At 33.6% G+C, this 17,051-nt stretch overlaps 1 protein-coding gene across 1 annotated transcript in view; it reads left to right on the top strand.

The window, feature by feature from the left end:
* The window catches only part of Sesn3 (sestrin 3), a 63,344-nt gene extending 47,663 nt beyond the window's left edge, over nt 1-15,681 (top strand). Inside the window, 7 exon segments of the mRNA XM_053743279.1 lie at nt 6,317-6,435; nt 7,205-7,395; nt 9,715-9,742; nt 9,744-9,798; nt 9,801-9,859; nt 11,842-11,854; nt 11,857-15,681. Coding sequence (XP_053599254.1) covers nt 6,317-6,435; nt 7,205-7,395; nt 9,715-9,742; nt 9,744-9,798; nt 9,801-9,859; nt 11,842-11,854; nt 11,857-11,927 — 536 coding nt within the window. The 3' untranslated portion in view covers nt 11,928-15,681.
* The last annotated feature ends 1,370 nt before the right edge of the window (nt 15,682-17,051 follow it).

Genomic DNA, 17,051 nt, shown 5'->3' with positions numbered 1-17,051 from the left:
ATTGTCTTAGATTGAATTAGGAAGAATTCATTTTGTATTGAAAACTAGAATTCTTTGCTCCTGTCTTTAAAATGTACTTTTTTCTCATTCTCTATAAGACTTTGGAATAGAAAGGAAACTTTTCAATTATAACCTCAAAGGATATTAAACAGTTAATTTTATAAAAATACCATAAACTCAAATCCAAAGCTGAAACTCTTATAAGTCATCAATCTTCATAACTTTTCTTTTTAAATATAATTACTGTCTTAATGCTAGGCTAGTCAGTCTTAAATTCTGAGAATTGTTTTGGCTGTAACTTGTTACTGTTAAACATAGCATTGATCAATAACTCTGAAAAGTTTTATAGGAAGAACAAGAACCCTTTTTGTTATTTTCCCTAAAAAAAACATAAAAGAACTAAGGGATACATCTCAGTGGTAGCATACTCCTGGGTTTCCTCCCCAGTACTAAAAAAAAATTCATTTCCCTTAATGATCTTTTTATGAAAAATTTTTTCTACCAATTTGGTAGCCATTTTAATCTGTTTAATCATTGAAGGCTACTATATCTGTAAATCAGACTTTTACTCAGCAGGAAATCTCAAATAAAGAAACATGGTGTTTGGTTTAATATTCATTCACTGAGTACCCCACATAGATACTCTCAGTGCTGTGATAGGAACTAAGGTTTTAAGACTAAATGAGACGTGATTCCTGTCCTCAGGGATCTCATGCTAATAAGAAGGAAGAAATGATTATAATATAGGGTAGAATGTGAAAAATCTGAGTGTAGAAGAGAGCACTGAACCCAGCCTTGGTGGGAAAGGGCCTGGACTATGGGAGCCTAGAAGAAGAAGGGCAGTAGTTCTCTTGACTCTAAGATGTCTACCGAGTTGAGTGTGAGAAACCCAAGCAATGGCTGGGGGTGGCAGGGGCACAGGAGGATGCGGTCGATAACATCCAGATCTGAGGAAAGGCGTAATTATAAGGAAACAGGATGTGGTGTATGGGAACAGTACTTTTATGTTTTTAGGTTGTAAATCATGAGGTAGGTAGTATGAAAAGGAAGTTGGTTAGGTAGTATCAGCCTTATCATAATGACCTTTCTAATCTTGAACATGTAAGCTGTCATATTTGGACATTTTGACCTGACACACTTGTAAAACATCCATTTTAGGACATCTAGCAATGTTTCTTCAACTGCAATGTTCTCACAAGTCACTGAGAATCATTGGGATGCAGATGTCTGTCAGTCTGGATGACCTAAGAGGCCACATTTCCATGAAGCCTCCAAGTGACTCCAGCGCTGCTACTCTGTAAACCACACTTGAAGTAGCACAAGAGGCCAGGAGGAGGGTTACAACCCTTCATGTAAATTTTAGAAATTATCAGCATGTAACTTGGGGCTAAAATCAAAAGTTTATTATAGGGAGAACAAGTGGAAACAAAGGAAAATAATGAACTTGGGGCAAACCTTCCTATAAGCCAGTATTTTAAAATGTAAACATTTTGTTAAAATTAGTAATACCTGTTGTTTTCAGACATTAATTTTTAAGAACTTCTTAAGAAACTAGAGCTTGAAGAATATAAATCTTTTATTTCTTTAGGCATTTTGAAATATTGAAAAAATATTTTTCATTCCAGGTTCTACATTTGCAGACCCTTGAACAGGGCCTGTTGCTTTGAAAGTGAATTTTGACTAACAAATCTTAGACCCTAATCAAAATTATGTTCTGACTTTAATAAAGAGGTCATATCATATATGAATCACTCTGGCAAATGAATCATTTCATTATATATTTGTTTTAATACTGCCTATCCCCCCATACTAAATTTGTTAGCTACATAATATGTAGAAAAAATTATAGTGGCTAATGGAGTCATTTTTATAGACTTTTTCCATTTAAAATGGAAATAAAAATTAATTTCTCCTATAAAAAAGACTTTCTTTGATTAATGTGATGAAGCATTCCAGATCTATATAATGGGATTCTAAGTAATTTTTCAAGACTTTCTGTGTATGTACATGTGATACTAGGGGTTGAACCCAGGGTCTTCCACATACAAGGTAAGTACTTTACACTTAGCAACATCCCCAGCCTTTTTTAAAAATTTTACTTTGAAACAGGTTCTCACTGACTTGCTCAGGCTGGCCTCAAACAGAATTCTCCTGCCTCAGCCTCCCAAGTATCTGGGATTATAGGTGTGTGCCACCACACCCAATTTTCAAGACTTTTGAAGAAAAAAAGTGATTATTCTACAGGGATAGTGTTAGCTTGGTAATGGGTGTTACCTAACTTTTATTGTTTCTTGTTTTTAAGTAAAATCAAAAGTTTATTATAGGGAGAACAAGTGGAAACAAAGGAAAATAATGAACTTGGGGCAAACCTTCACATAAGCCAGTATTTTAAAGTGTAAACATTCTTGTTAAAATTAGTAATACCTGTTTGTTTTCAGACATTAATTTTTAAGAACTTCTTTAAGATAACTAGAGCTTGAAGAATATAAATCTTTTATTTCTTTAGGTATTCTATTAATGCTACAGTGTTTTACATTAGTAGCTACTTCTTTGGGGCAACATTGTACAAGTAATGTACAAATACTATTTCTTTTGAGTAACAACTTTGAAATATTTTTTAGATAGAGCTAAAACTAGAGTTAGATGTCTTGATCAGAGTACTAATTTTATAACTTCTCAAGATAAATTGTATGAATATTTGGAGATTTGCTTTAACAAATAACTGAGATAATCAGCAATATAAAAGAAAAGTTTTATTTTGGCTCACAATTTAGAGGTTTCAGTCTATAATTGGTTGGCTCCATTGTTTGGGGTTGTAATGGCCCATAATGCTGGGAGTCCATGTCAGAGTAAAACATGTACCCTCATGTCTGAGATGCATAACAGAGGGGGAAGGTACTAGGGTCCCACAGTCCTCTCCAACAGCACATACCAAGTAACCTAAAGAGCTCCCAGTAGGCTCTAATGCTTAAAGATTGCCAATATCTCCCAATAGTTCTGCTCTGGAGTCCAAGCCTTTATCACATGACCTGTGGGGACACTTAAGATCCAAACTATATAAAACTGGATCAAGTGACCTTTATACTTTTCTTTGGTGGAAAAAATTGTCCTAGAATGCAGGTCTTGATTTACTCCCACTTTTAAAATTGATAGAGATTTTTTTCTAAGATCAGTTCTCTTATTTGATTAGTGACTCTTTTTTATTATTTATTTTCAAATGTTTAAAGGTCATGTCAACTTTTAAAGGTATATGAGTACAACAGAAACTAGCAACAAAGGCAAAGGAACCAACTACAGAATAGCCAATTCCGATATCAGGATTTCCCAAATGAAATTACCTGTTTGTACAGTATTGGGGGAAATTTCACATCTAGAGAGACACTGTTTACAGTTATCACATACTCTTATTGGTTGGATTTTTTTTTGCAACACAGAGCTCAGTTTTCATATCAACCTCAGTCATGTCTTCTACATTTTATATTTTTTGCTTCATTTCTATTATTGTGTAATAGACTGAATTAAGGAAAGCATAACCTAGTTACATTAAGAGATAATGTTTTGAAAATGCTATCATTAGTGTTTCTATTCATTTTAATAGAGAACTGAAGCACAAGGAGAATACAAAGTGGTTGTGGATTTAGGCTAGGATAAGGCTGAAATCTAAAAAAAAAAAAAAAATTGTAGTTGTAAATGGACAGAATGCCTTTATTTGTTTATTTTTAATGTGGTACTAAGGATTGAACCCAGTGCCTCACATACTAGGCCAGCATACTGCCACTGAGCTACAACCCCAGAACACGCCTGATAGCGTCTGAAATTTCTTTGTAGAGAACTGAAAAACTTCAGGTCAATTTAAGTAGTTTAATGTTTAGAAGTTTTCCACATCATCTTATACTAATTCACATTGACTTTCTCACTAACATTTAGTATTGACAGGAGTATTAATAACTTATAGTAAATTTATTTCATTTCTTAAGTAGATATTTCTTTTTGTATTAATGAAACAAGAATAGATATTAAGAGTATAGCATAATAACTGGTATTATAATAATAAAGTTCATTCTCTTTATGTGTAATAAACAAGTTTGAATTTTAAGGAGAATTTTTTTAGATTAAGTTTTTTAAAGATTTGTCCTTTTTAGATATACATGGCAGTAGAGTATATTTTGACACATTATACGTACATGGAATTTAACTTCTGATTCTTGTGGTTTTACATGATGTGGAGTTATACTGGTTGTATATTCATATGAACATAGGAAGGTTATGTCCAATTCATTCTACTGTCTTTCCTATTCCCATCCCCCCTCCCTTCCTTCATTCCCCTTTGTCTAATCCAATGATCTTCTATTCTCCCCCACCCCATTGTGTGTTAACATTTGCCTGTCAGAGAGAACTTTGGGACTTTGGTTTTTGGGGATTGGCATGATAGTCTCCAGTTCCATTCATTCACTAGCAAATGCCATAACTTCATTCTTATTTATGGTTGAGTAATATTCCATTGTGAATATATATACCACATTTCTTTATCCATTCATCTGTTGAAGGGTACCTAGATTGGTTCCATAACTTAGCTATTGTGAATTGAGCTGCTGTAAACATTGATGGTGCCGTGTCTCTATGGTATGCTGATTTTAAGTACTTTGAGTATATATTTAATGAGAATTTTAACAAGATATACCAAAGTTGGATAGCCTTTCCTATTATTATGAAGCACCCTGGCTGGGCATGGTGGTGCATACCTGTAATTTGGGAGACTGAGATGGGAGAATTGCAAGTTCAAGGTCAGCCTCCAGCACTTAGTGAATACTGTCTCCAAAATAAAGAGTAAAAAGGACTGGGAAATGTAGCTCAGGGAGGTAAAGAGCTCCTGGGTTCATTCCCTAGTGAAAAAAAAAGAACCCCAATTATTCCATGACAGCAACCTAAATAAAGGTAAAACTTAGGAAGAAAGAATACTTATTGTTGGGATTTTCATGAAATAATAAATATTAAACATAATGAAGTATTCTATTAGTCTAAAAATATTTCAGAAGAATATCATTGCACTTTTTTAAACTCCCAAAATTTTGCCTAGATAAGAATTACAGTTTTTATCATGCTATAATACTCTTATTAGCTTTATTTAATATTTATATTTATTAAATATGAAAAATATTTAATATTAATTAAAATACTAGTTAAGAAAATACTATTGTGTGCTTAGGAGCTATTTTTTTCTTTCATTTTGAGAAATATATATTCATTTTCTAGAGCAAAAACAAAATGAATCTCATGCATTCCCTTTCAATGACTGAAATTAGGAAAAAGTAATTAAACAATAGACTAAAGTAAAACACAGTAGAAGACGATTATATTCAACTGAAATTAATATGCATTGAACATTTAAATTTTTCCTGTGGTAAATCTTTAGTATCATCAAGTATGCAGAAGTAACCTGTCTTAAAATATTATTATTGCCTCTCTGTCTTCCTGCTTGCCAGTTTGGTACTACTTTATTCACAGTCTTTTAGCAAGACAAGTAAATATGTGTTTACTTCACATGTATGTTTTTATTTTCATGTGCACAGAAAAGTGAACATACCTTAAGTGTAAAACTCAATAAATATTTACAAACTGAACCCAGTTTAGCACCCAGTTGAATAAAAAGAATTATAATGTCATTCAAAAGTCCACTCTCTTCCCCTTGGAGCTTCCTTCCTGACCCTTTTCCTTATAACATACCACACTATAAGCTAAAAACAAACTTTATTGCACTGATTTCTACTGTGAATAGGTTCAGATGAAACAGCATGTAATTTAAGCACAGTCTATCCTAAAATAAATCTGAAATAAGCTTGTACCTTCATCTCCTCTCCTTCCTCACTTTCCACTTTATCCCCTTGAGAGAACAAAAGGATGTTTAAACTTCATATTCACAGGCCTATCCTATCTTCCATTTCTTTCTTTCTTTTTTTTTTTAGGACAAAATACTAAATTGTATTTTAAATGTTTCATTGAGTATTTCTTTTTAATTAATTTTTAATTTCTAATTAGTTATCCTAAATAATAAATTAATGTATTAGTTCTTTGCTATTATGTTTAAATTTTTCAATCTTTTGCCTGGATAACTACAGTTAATTCAATTCCCACTATTTAGTAATGAAATTATATTCAAAACTTCAGCAGATATTTTATATGAATTTAAGCCACATACTCAATATTGTCACATCATAAATCCATAATAAAGCTAAAAGTGGTAGAAAATGGAGTTCAGTTTTATTATCTTAACCGTGTACAATATCCTTAACATTGGATTGCTCATTATTTTCCTTAGATTTTGAAGATGACATGATTGTAACATCTGATGTCTCTCGATACATTGAAGATCCTGGTTTTGGGTATGAAGACTTTGCGAGAAGAGGAGAAGAGCATTTGCCAACATTTCGAGCTCAGGTATAAGATGTCTTTAATTCAGAGAAACCACAGAATACTGTCATTTTAACTATTAATTGTTGAAATGTAAATAAATTGACTTCAAAAGAAATTGATCATTTTGATAGCATCTAAAAATCTTAGTATTTAGCCTTCTTTCCAGCCTAATATATAATTTGATGTCCCAATAAGTGGATGATTATTTAAGCATTTCCCCCCTAAGAAGGCAAAAGGAAACCATCTGCTTTATTTAGTTGCTTCATTATGCCATGGTAGTTGTATATTGTTCATGTGTTTTTCTGAAGGGAGCAGGAAGGAAATCAAATGGTATGGTCATGTTTATGTGTAGAAAGGCACTTTGTGATAAGATTATATACCAGCAGGCATGGGCTTAAGGGCACCCTCCCAGTCATAGAAATGTAGCCAACAGTAGTTAAGTGACTCCTAAAGAGGGTGTAGGTTTGAATTACACAGACTTCTTTATGTCTATTTCAGATGATCTGCTACTGTCCTTGTCACAATCTTGTGACATAGGATATTCCAAGATCATCTAGGGTCCTTTCACATACAGGCACAGGGCATAGTAGCTGATCATAGGAGGTGGCCAGAGTTCATCACTAACATGACAAACAGGACAAACATTCTGACCTTCCAATCTGCAAACTGTTGTGAAGGGTTCTTGGTAAGCCATAGTAAGCTGCAAACCTAGAACTGAATTAGAATTATCCTCACTGACTAGCTTCAGTAGTTTAATTCAATAAAAACATCTTGAATACATTTGTTCATTTAGGACTACACCTGGGAAAATCATGGGTTCTCCCTGGTGAACAGACTTTATTCAGACATTGGACATCTTCTTGATGAGAAGTTTCGAATGGTCTACAATCTCACCTACAACACTATGGCCACCCATGAGGATGTTGACACAACCACGCTGCGCAGAGCTTTATTTAACTATGTGCACTGTATGTTTGGAATCAGGTATGTTCTATTTGCATACAATTTTATACCATTTGTAAGTGAAAATTCTGACATGAGTCTTATTTATAGCTCACGTAGGAATATATGATTCTGGGGAAAGAATAATGCATATGAACTTCTGATTTAAAAAAAAAATTCTATTTTATAGAGAAGCATTTTTCCTCATTTAAGTGTTCTAAATCTTATGATTTACATGTAAGGGCAGCAGTAAGAATTTACTGAGGAAAGAGAAACAGGCATCTGTAATCATTGGAGCTAGGATACAATCAGACTAAATTTGAGAATCCTTCCTGGAAAAATAGATCAGTTTAGGAAAAAAAAAAAGTGTATTGTGTGTCCTTTAGATCATGGTAATAAATTCCTGTTTGTTTTTTTAATTTATTTTTTAAGGAATAGTAATTGGGGCATAAGCAAAACTAGAATAGATTGTGTCCTCATAAAGCTTATGTAAGCTCACATAAGAATACTGAAATGAAACTTATCAGTCAACATAAATTAAGGCTTCTAAGTTTAAGAAATTAGCTTTGAGAAGATAGTGAGTAAATGAGGGAAGGAGACTAGAATGGCTAATCAAGAAAGCTCTTTTGGAGAAGTGCCTTTTGAGGCTGGGTTTGGAAGGCTTTTTATGGTGTAGATTTGCAGAAAAAAAATTTGCAGTTATGAATACATTTAACTTGGCTATATAGTGTACCTTTTCTTATATATTATCAGAAAGGCTTATGGAATGAAATTAGAATTCAATTTGTTAAACAGAGTATTTTCTGTAATTTTAAACTAAAGGACTACAGAATTTCCTGATTAATTGATTAATCAACTAATAATGAAGCATTCTATGTAACAACAAACAAAAAAAACAAAACAAAAAAAACACTGCAGGTTGAGCATCTGAAAATTTGACATTTAAAATACTTCAAAATCCTAAACTTTTCATCTTATTCAAAAACTGGGGGTCTTAGAGGATTTTGGATTTCAGATTTTCAGTTTAGGAATTTTTGGTAAAGTCTGTGCAAGTATTCCAAATCTAAAAAAACTTAGAAATCTGAAACATTTCTGATCCCAGTCATTTTGGAGCAAGGATTCTCAACCTGCATTATGATAGTATATGATCATCTTGCTATTGTCATTGACCATCTTGGAAGTAAATTATCAAGACATCATCTTATGTTCATATATATATATATATAATATATATATATATATTGATTGTATACAAGACAATAAGTAACAAATAAATAAAGGCAATAAGTGACAAATGTGATCATGTTAATCCAATGGATACTATAGATAAAGCTTTATAAAATCATCAAGATATCATTTGTTTAACTAAGCAATACTTTGGGTTTAAAAATATAGAGATAAATTGCACAAGCTTCCAGTACCACAGACCCCCCCTCCTCTCTGTGCCTGTGCCCTGTTCTCTCTTGTGTTACTATGGGTGAACTATCTATGCTGCTGTACACTTAGACACAAACACCCACATCTTCTCACTTCTAAAGATCTCTATCCTAACAGTTCTCCCTCCTCTCTCCCACATAATCAGCTTTACTTCCCTGAATCTTTCCCATCAGTATGGAACATGCTATTATTTTCCCATCACTACAAGAAAACTCTTTCATCCTCCTTTTCCCTCTGGCTGCTACCCTCATTTTTCTGCTTTCTATGCATAACAGATTTCTTTGAAAAAAAATTATATTTACTGTCACCATTTTCTCATATTCCATTCTTACACAATTAGGCTTTTACTCTTACATGCCAATAAACTGTACTTATTGAGGTTACCAGTGACCTCTGCTAGCTACTTCCAGTGGTCAGTCTGCAGTTATTATTATCTGACTGTTCAGAGCATATTAGATACGTGATGACTCTGTCTTCCCTGAAACACTTGAATCCAGCCTTAGGGTCTTTACACTTGTTCCTTCACCACCTTATGGTATTTGCTTAAATGTCAATCTCTCAGAGAAGCCTTCCTACCCACCCTATTTAAAATCATAACTTCTTTCCTCCAGAACACAGATTCATTTTTCTCTGCATAGCAGTTATCACCATCTGTATACTACATGCTTTATCTTTTAATTTTTTTCTCTATAATAGAATTTAAACTAAATGAGACCAGGGAATGATTTTGTTTTCTATATTCATCAGTGAATCCCCAATACCTAGAAAGGTGCAAGGCACATAGAAGGCACTCAGTAAATATTGTTAAATGAATTAATGAGCTTGTAGTTTATAGTTACTAGACAATAAATTTTTCTTGCTACAACATTAGAAATTAAAAATTCTGATTGTATCATAATAAAGCTGTTGTCACGTTGCTCATAGGTATGATGATTATGACTATGGGGAAGTTAAACCAATTACTTGAACGAAGCCTGAAGGTTTACATTAAGACAGTGACCTGCTATCCGAGAGAACTACAAAGCGCATGTATGATAGTTACTGGCGGCAGTTCAAACACTCTGAAAAGGTAAAGTTTCATGACAAACTATAGACAAATGTTCAGTATAAGAAGTAATGGTTATGAAAAATGATACAAGACAGTACTAATAAGTTTGTGCTATTGAAATTGAAGTGGCCTTTAAATTCTTTCTTGTTTGTATGTGAGGTATTCCCTGAGAGGTGAGGATGGTATATAATGGGGGTGGGGGTGAGAGAAGAATGGAGGAACTTTAGATAACATAAGGAAAATGGGGGAGTATGAAAAATGGTGGAATGAGACAGACATCATTACCCTATGTACATGTATGATTACACGAATGGTATGAATCTATATCGTGCACAACCACAGAAACAAAAAGATGTACCCCATTTGTGTACAATGAATCAAAATGCAGGTCTGTAAAAATGTTTAAGTTAAAAAATTTAAAATTAAAAAAAGACATCACTGATAAAAAATACATGATATTTACGTTTTTTCTGTTTGCTTATATTGCTGCTTATCGATACTATTGATCATCACTGTCTTTGAAGTATATAAAACAAATTAAAATATTGCCAGCAAAAAAAAAAGAAATTGAAGTGGAATTACCTAGCATTTCCATGTTTTTAAATTCAGATTTATTGACTATTAACTAAATTTTAGTTATATGCTTGTCCATCACAGTGTCTAAAGTAAATTTTGGCATCAGTCTGTGAAAGAGTGTATCTTTCAAATAGGGTCTTTAGTATCTTTAAAGTATGTATGAGAAACTATCTACCAGTTTTACTTTTAATAAAAACCAAAACTACTAATAAGTTGTATTAGGTATAATTGTATCTTGACTCAGAATCATATCCATCTAAAGATTCTTTAACTCTTAACTAGCCAATTATTAGAAAAATAGTTTATCATCTTAATTTAATAATCTGGTATTTTATAATGTAATGTAGAACCTTTGAGACAAATACATTATCATATGAGAAATTTTTTTGCAAGAAATATATAGAATCATATTTAAGTTAAAACCTAATAATGTTAAGAATCTTTACCAACATTAAAGTATAAAAGCTGGCTTTAAATCTTAGGCCTTTTAATCATTAAATCCAAGAGTCTCCTTTATACCAGTTTCTACTCTTGAGATAAGAAGATATTTCTAGTGTTGCAACAGTCACTAATTAGTGTATGACCTTGGCAAAGGAATGATATACCTCAGTATCTTACATACTTTTTTGAAGTCTTAAAGCCAGTCACACTCAGGTAATTGCCCATTTTATCTTCAGCATCTCTTCTTGGTGAATCATCATGTCCTGTTTATATGTTTGCAATAGATTTTCGTTTTTCTAGATTCCATCTAGAAATTCTTTACTCATCAAAGAACTGTACCCAACAATATATTCAACTGGTAGAAAGATATCAAAATAATATTATATTTCTTTGTAGTACATTTTGTATTCGTTTTAACCTGTCAGCTGAGATGTATTCCTAAAAGAAGTGCTTTTCACAGTTTTATCTGAAAGACTCTAAGGAAATTATGCGCACGTAGCTAATGAACACAGACACTAGGTAGATAAGATATCAAGCATCAGAGTTTCACTTTAGTATCTTTAAAGTAAATACTAGTAAAATTTTAAGAGCTTTTCATGGTTTATATATATGTAAGATATTAAAAATGTAGAGTTAATTTTTAGCTATGTTATATTTTATGACTTAGAAGGAAGTATAATTTGAAGGAAATTGTAATTTATAAAATTAGTTTTGTAATCTAAAATGTTGATGGACTTATATAACATATAGTCTATCAAGTTTATAGAATTTTATAAGCATTATGGGTTGTTTTTACTGCTTTCAGAGCTATCTTTTAAATACACATTTGAATGTTACATATTCAAATGCATAGATATACCCAGGCATGTGTGTTTGTTATCTATATACACGTAAAGAACCTTTTAAATGTGATATATGGAAAAAAATGTTAAAGATTTTCCCTTTCTGTATAATGTTTACTAACCTGAAAACATTTTCCTTTCCAGGTTCATGTAAATCTACTTTAATGGAAGCACGGATGCAAGCTGAACTGCTTTATGCCCTTCGGGCCATAACTCGGCATTTGACCTGAAGCATTGACCATGGAGGAGAATGGCATGTGTGTAAAGACCTTTTCACATATGATTACATCAGAAACTATTTGTGATATAGCATCAAAAATTATCCAATTCTCTAGTGTCAAAGTTTAGCTGTTGTTTTTTTTTTTTTGTTGTTGTTGTTGTTTTCTTTTCCGGCTGTAATGTGCAATGATGTGTTTTATTTTTCTTGATGCTTAACATTACTAACAATTGCAAAAAATAATACTGAGGAGCACTACTTTGCATTGTTTAGAGTTGGATTTTTGGATACTGATCATAAGTCATGAACCTGGTTTGTTAGTGCTTAACTTCAATGCTTTGGGGTTCGTGTGTATGTATACTTTTTCTTTGCCCCCCTCCCTCTTTTAATAAGGAAAAGCGCTTACAATCTGCTCAAGCAATTATTTTTCAGATCTTGGAATTCAGCAAAGAATGACCTCCTCTGGCCATTCTAAAAATTTCATGTTGTGTCCTAAGTCTGGTGGAGGAAAGGCATGCGCTGTTGAACCAAGCTGCTCAATGACACAAATTTGTGTCCCCAGGAAATTATTTGTCAGGCACTGTGTTTTTTGTTTATTTGTTTTTTTTTACTGCTATCGGCGATAACGTGAAATGTGATACAGCCATTGTCCATAACTTAATGTGAAGTTAATCATGATGAATTCTATAGCATGCTACTGAAATGCCAAATTTAGCTATTTTCTTTCTTTCTAAAACGGAAGTTTCAGTTTTCCATATCAGATGTATATATGAAAAGCAGAATTATGCACAATCCTTCCTATCACTGACAGTACTTCTCAGTCACCTTAAATAATCAGTGCTCACAGTGCTGCTCACAGTTCTTTCAGTTGGCACATATAAACCTGCACCCACACAAGACTGACCAAAAATTTTCTTTGCACATTTTCCTTTCTTGTAGTTTTTTTCTATATGGCAGTAAACAAAAGAAGGTTACATGCCTACATTTTTCCAATTAGGCTTTTAGAAATTGTTTCCATGACTTTCTTCCTATAATAGACTAAACATATTATTATTCAAGGTTAAAATGTGTTTCTATGCATTAATGTGATTGAACAACAACAAAAAATGAGTGCAATATGTTCTAAAAAATACTCAACTTTCCCCCTATTATGTCACTGCAGAAGTGTCCTTTCAAAACAGAGCCATAAGGAAATTTTGTTTAAATTTCTTTATTGAAATAGGCTGTTTTCAGTTTTACCTACTGGGGTTGAAAAATGTTCTTTTCATAATGCCAAAGCATTTCCCTTCCCCAGAAAAATCTCTTTGGACAACTGGTTAAAAAAAGATGTCAAGTCATAGGGGAGGAATAGCAGCCAAAAAGTCACATTTTGCATTGGTTTATGTTGCTTGATTAGACTATCTTCAGAGAGCACAACATTATGTGTTTATAGCTTTAATTTATATTATGTTAATGAACCAGTGAAGTGCCTAAAGAGATGCTTACAACTATCCAGTAGGACACAACTGCACCTGCTTAAACACGTTTTGGTTAATTAAGGGTGACTTGAATTTTACACATACATGCTAATTTTTAAAAAACATATTCATTTTTTCATAGTAAATAATATATCTAAAATTTTCCGTTATATTTCCCACAAAGATTTCAGTTTAGATATACTTTCTTATTACATAGGACCTACTTTTTTCTCTCATGAAAGGATCATGAGCTAGTGTCTTGTTAAATCACTTTTCCCTTCCATTTACCATCCTTCTCTGGTACAGTACATTGGTTGCTTTGCTTTAGCTTTTGTTCCAGATAGGAAAACAAGATGACTGTACACCTAGTAACATATAAGACAGTTTGCATTTTGGATTCCAGGATCTTGTTTGAAATCTTCCATGTGAGGAAAAGGGTTACTAATATTTTTGAAGACAGGGTGGTTTATTAAAGAGACTATTCAAAGAACTCATGCCAGATCTCTTGTGTTTTGTTTATTGCATATACCATATGTTGATTTTCTTCAGTATCATGTTATATAGATATGCACTAGCTACAAGGAAAGTATTTAGGAGAATGGCAAAACACAGATGACAGCATAAATGTCCATTAGATTTCCCTCACCTTAGGATTTTCAATGGAGGATATCTTTTATTCTTGTGTTTGTTTTCTTATTAGAATTTTTTCAAATAATAGCCCTATATTTTTGTGCAGGTGAATTGTATTACAGGATGAAAATGATTTTTATGTATTGACTAGGAAGAGAAATTCTCACAGGACACCATATGAGCTTTAGACCAAAAGGGGAAACAAAGTTTAATAACTGAAATGGCCACATATTCTTCCTTTTTCCTTTTTCCCCAGAAATATAAGTAGTTAGAGGTTGGGTTATAGAAATATTAGTGCCTTTAATAGATCTTTTTCCTAGCAAGGCTTCTTTTTAGGTCAGCATTGATCTGTTTTGTTAATAATCAGGAAAATAAGTTGACTTGGAACTATAAACAGAAATGAGATAATATATTAATAAACCTCAATGAGCCAGCCTAGAGGAATTAACTCGTGAAGGTGCCAAAGCACCTGTCAGGATGCAGCATGCACAGCATTCCAGGCTTGGATCCCGTTTTACCAGGAGTTTGCAGTTCACTCTCTTTATCCAGTGCAAACTTGAAATTCTGATGCGGTTTTGCAGGGTGGTATTTTTTCAGAGTATTGAATTTACTATGTAGTAATTTATAGTGTAGCTTTTATATTAAAATGTGATATTTTTAAAAAGAGATATCTGGTTCAATTGGTATAACGAAGTGATTATCTGATACGCTAATCTACACCTTGGGCTCACATTGTGCCAAACTTAAATGTGCAAATATATGTGAAAAAAAAGCACATGTGAATGTGAAGTCTTTAAGTACTTGCTTATTATGTTAAAGTTAGTCTAATAACCCCACTCGTGTGTGCTTGAATAATATCAGATTTGGAATTCCAAGTTTTCCAGCTTTGATGGTAACTCTTAATTTCTCAGATCACCTTAAGAAATAATGAAATGCCCTCCTCCTCCGCCCATGTGAAATCAAACCTGTTCTTTAACCTCTCGACTAAGGGAAGGTGCCTCATTGGAACCTGCAGGTTAGTTTCCTCATGTGAACTTGTGACAATAGGCGGAACTAGGTTTTCGAGATGGGACTACTTCACCTTTTTGAACATTGTCTCAATCTCAGGAAGAATTTGTCCCACTTGGGATACTCTTTAAAACTAAGTTGATGAACATGGAATGTGGGGCATCGTCTTGACTTTTAATTATGGTTCTAAGCCCAAATAATGGCACAGAGCAACACAGAGCTAATTTTAGAACAGAAAACTCAATGTTTATTTAAAATATCATAAAATTTGAACCACAGCCCCTATTTTATTTGTGCTGTAATGTCTCCTAAAGACTTTAAATACTACTAAAATCTAATTAATATTATTAAAGCAACTTTTTCCTTTCCCACCTTACTAAGTTTTTAAAATCCAAAATCTTAGGTTTCTGTGCCACAGCAAAGTAAATTTATCAGCAAAGATCCGAACTTAAAATAGTTCACCACTTTAATGGAGAGTGCATGCAAATATGGTAAGATTCTTTTTAACACTAAAGACAATTCATCAGAGAAAATCATAAATTTCAGTGCAAGTTTTAAAAATAGTCTGCACTATGATATCAAATGAAAGTTTTTGTTTTGTTTTATTATTTTTTTTGGCAGGGGGCGTGTACTGGGGATGGAACTCAGGGGCACTCCCACTGAGCCACATCCCAGCCCTATTTGTATTTTATTTAGAGACAGGGTCTCACTGAGTTGCTTAGCACTTCACTTTTGCTGAGGCTGGCTTTGAACTTGAGATTCTCCTGTCTCAGCCTCCCTGAGCTGCTGGGATTACAGGCATGCACCACTGCACTGGCCTATATTGTTTTGAAAACAATTCTATATAATTTTTCTGAAAAGCAAGACTTTACATTCTTCTTTTTATCTCATAGCTCTTTTTCACCTTATGTGCAAAGAGATGGTCTTGCATGGAGTAAAAAGCACACGATAGTAATGCTATACAATAACATAGTTCAACACCAAACTGAAAGACATGTGATTCCTCTGCTCCCTGTTCAAGTTTTTTCTTCCTTTTCTTTTCCTTTTTTTCTTTCTTCTTTTTTTCCCAGTACTGAGGATTGAACCAGTGACTTGCACATGCTAGGCAAGTGCCCTACCACTGAGCTACATCCTTAGTCCTAGATTAAAGGTTTTGATCTTTGATTTTTGTTTTTTGTTTTTGTGCTGGGGATTGAACCCAGGGCATCATATATGCTAGGCAAGTACTCTGCCTCTGAGCCACATCCCCAGATTGAGTTTTAAGTTACATAATTTATATAATCAGAACCTACTCTAGGTGGCCATCATCCTAAACTGTGTTTCCCTAATATATCTGTGTGGAGACTGAGAATCAAACTAAATAGTCTTTCCTCAATGCAGTACTGTAACATGAATGTATTTATCTCAGTCAACAGAACTTAAATGCCCACTGTATGTAGAGCTAACTTCAGTGCTAATTTGGCATAGTCAGCAGTATCTGATCAGGTGAGACCTAGAACAAAAATAGCTGGGGTAAAGTAGATTATGAGGTAGAGGTATATGTGGAGGCAGAGCCCTGTGAGGAAGGAATCGCTTTCAAAGAGCACATGGAACATAGAGTTGACACTGTTGCTGTCCTCAGCATAGTGCACCTAATACAAAGGAACATTTCCCACAAAGAGCTCCTACCTGCATTCAGCCCACCCTTTCCTGCCTGCTTTCTCATCCTCCAAGTGCCTCAACCTCTGTGCACACACTCTGCTCCCCTTTCCTCAGCCTTTCTTGGTCTGAATGCCTTTCACAATCCAAACCAAACATCACCAGCCACCTGCTGATAGTCACCAGCATTTACTTTTCTGAGTTACTTTTCTCCATTCATTAAGAATATGGCTGTGTCCCAATCCCTCAACCATCCATCTATACACACCTGGACCAACTTTTGTCCTAGACACCCTACCAGATGTTATGCAGCATCAAGTGTAATCTTGTCCACCCCATACTGTTTCTACCCTTTTCCCAGCTGCCAAAATATCTTGCTCTCCTCTACCTCATCCCCAAAGAGC

The sequence above is a fragment of the Sciurus carolinensis genome, chromosome 11 (genome assembly GCF_902686445.1).
Source record: "Sciurus carolinensis chromosome 11, mSciCar1.2, whole genome shotgun sequence".
Taxonomy (NCBI): Eukaryota; Metazoa; Chordata; class Mammalia; order Rodentia; family Sciuridae; genus Sciurus; species Sciurus carolinensis.
The sequence above is the reverse complement of the archived record's forward strand: the minus strand, read 5'-3'. Positions and strand labels throughout refer to the sequence as shown.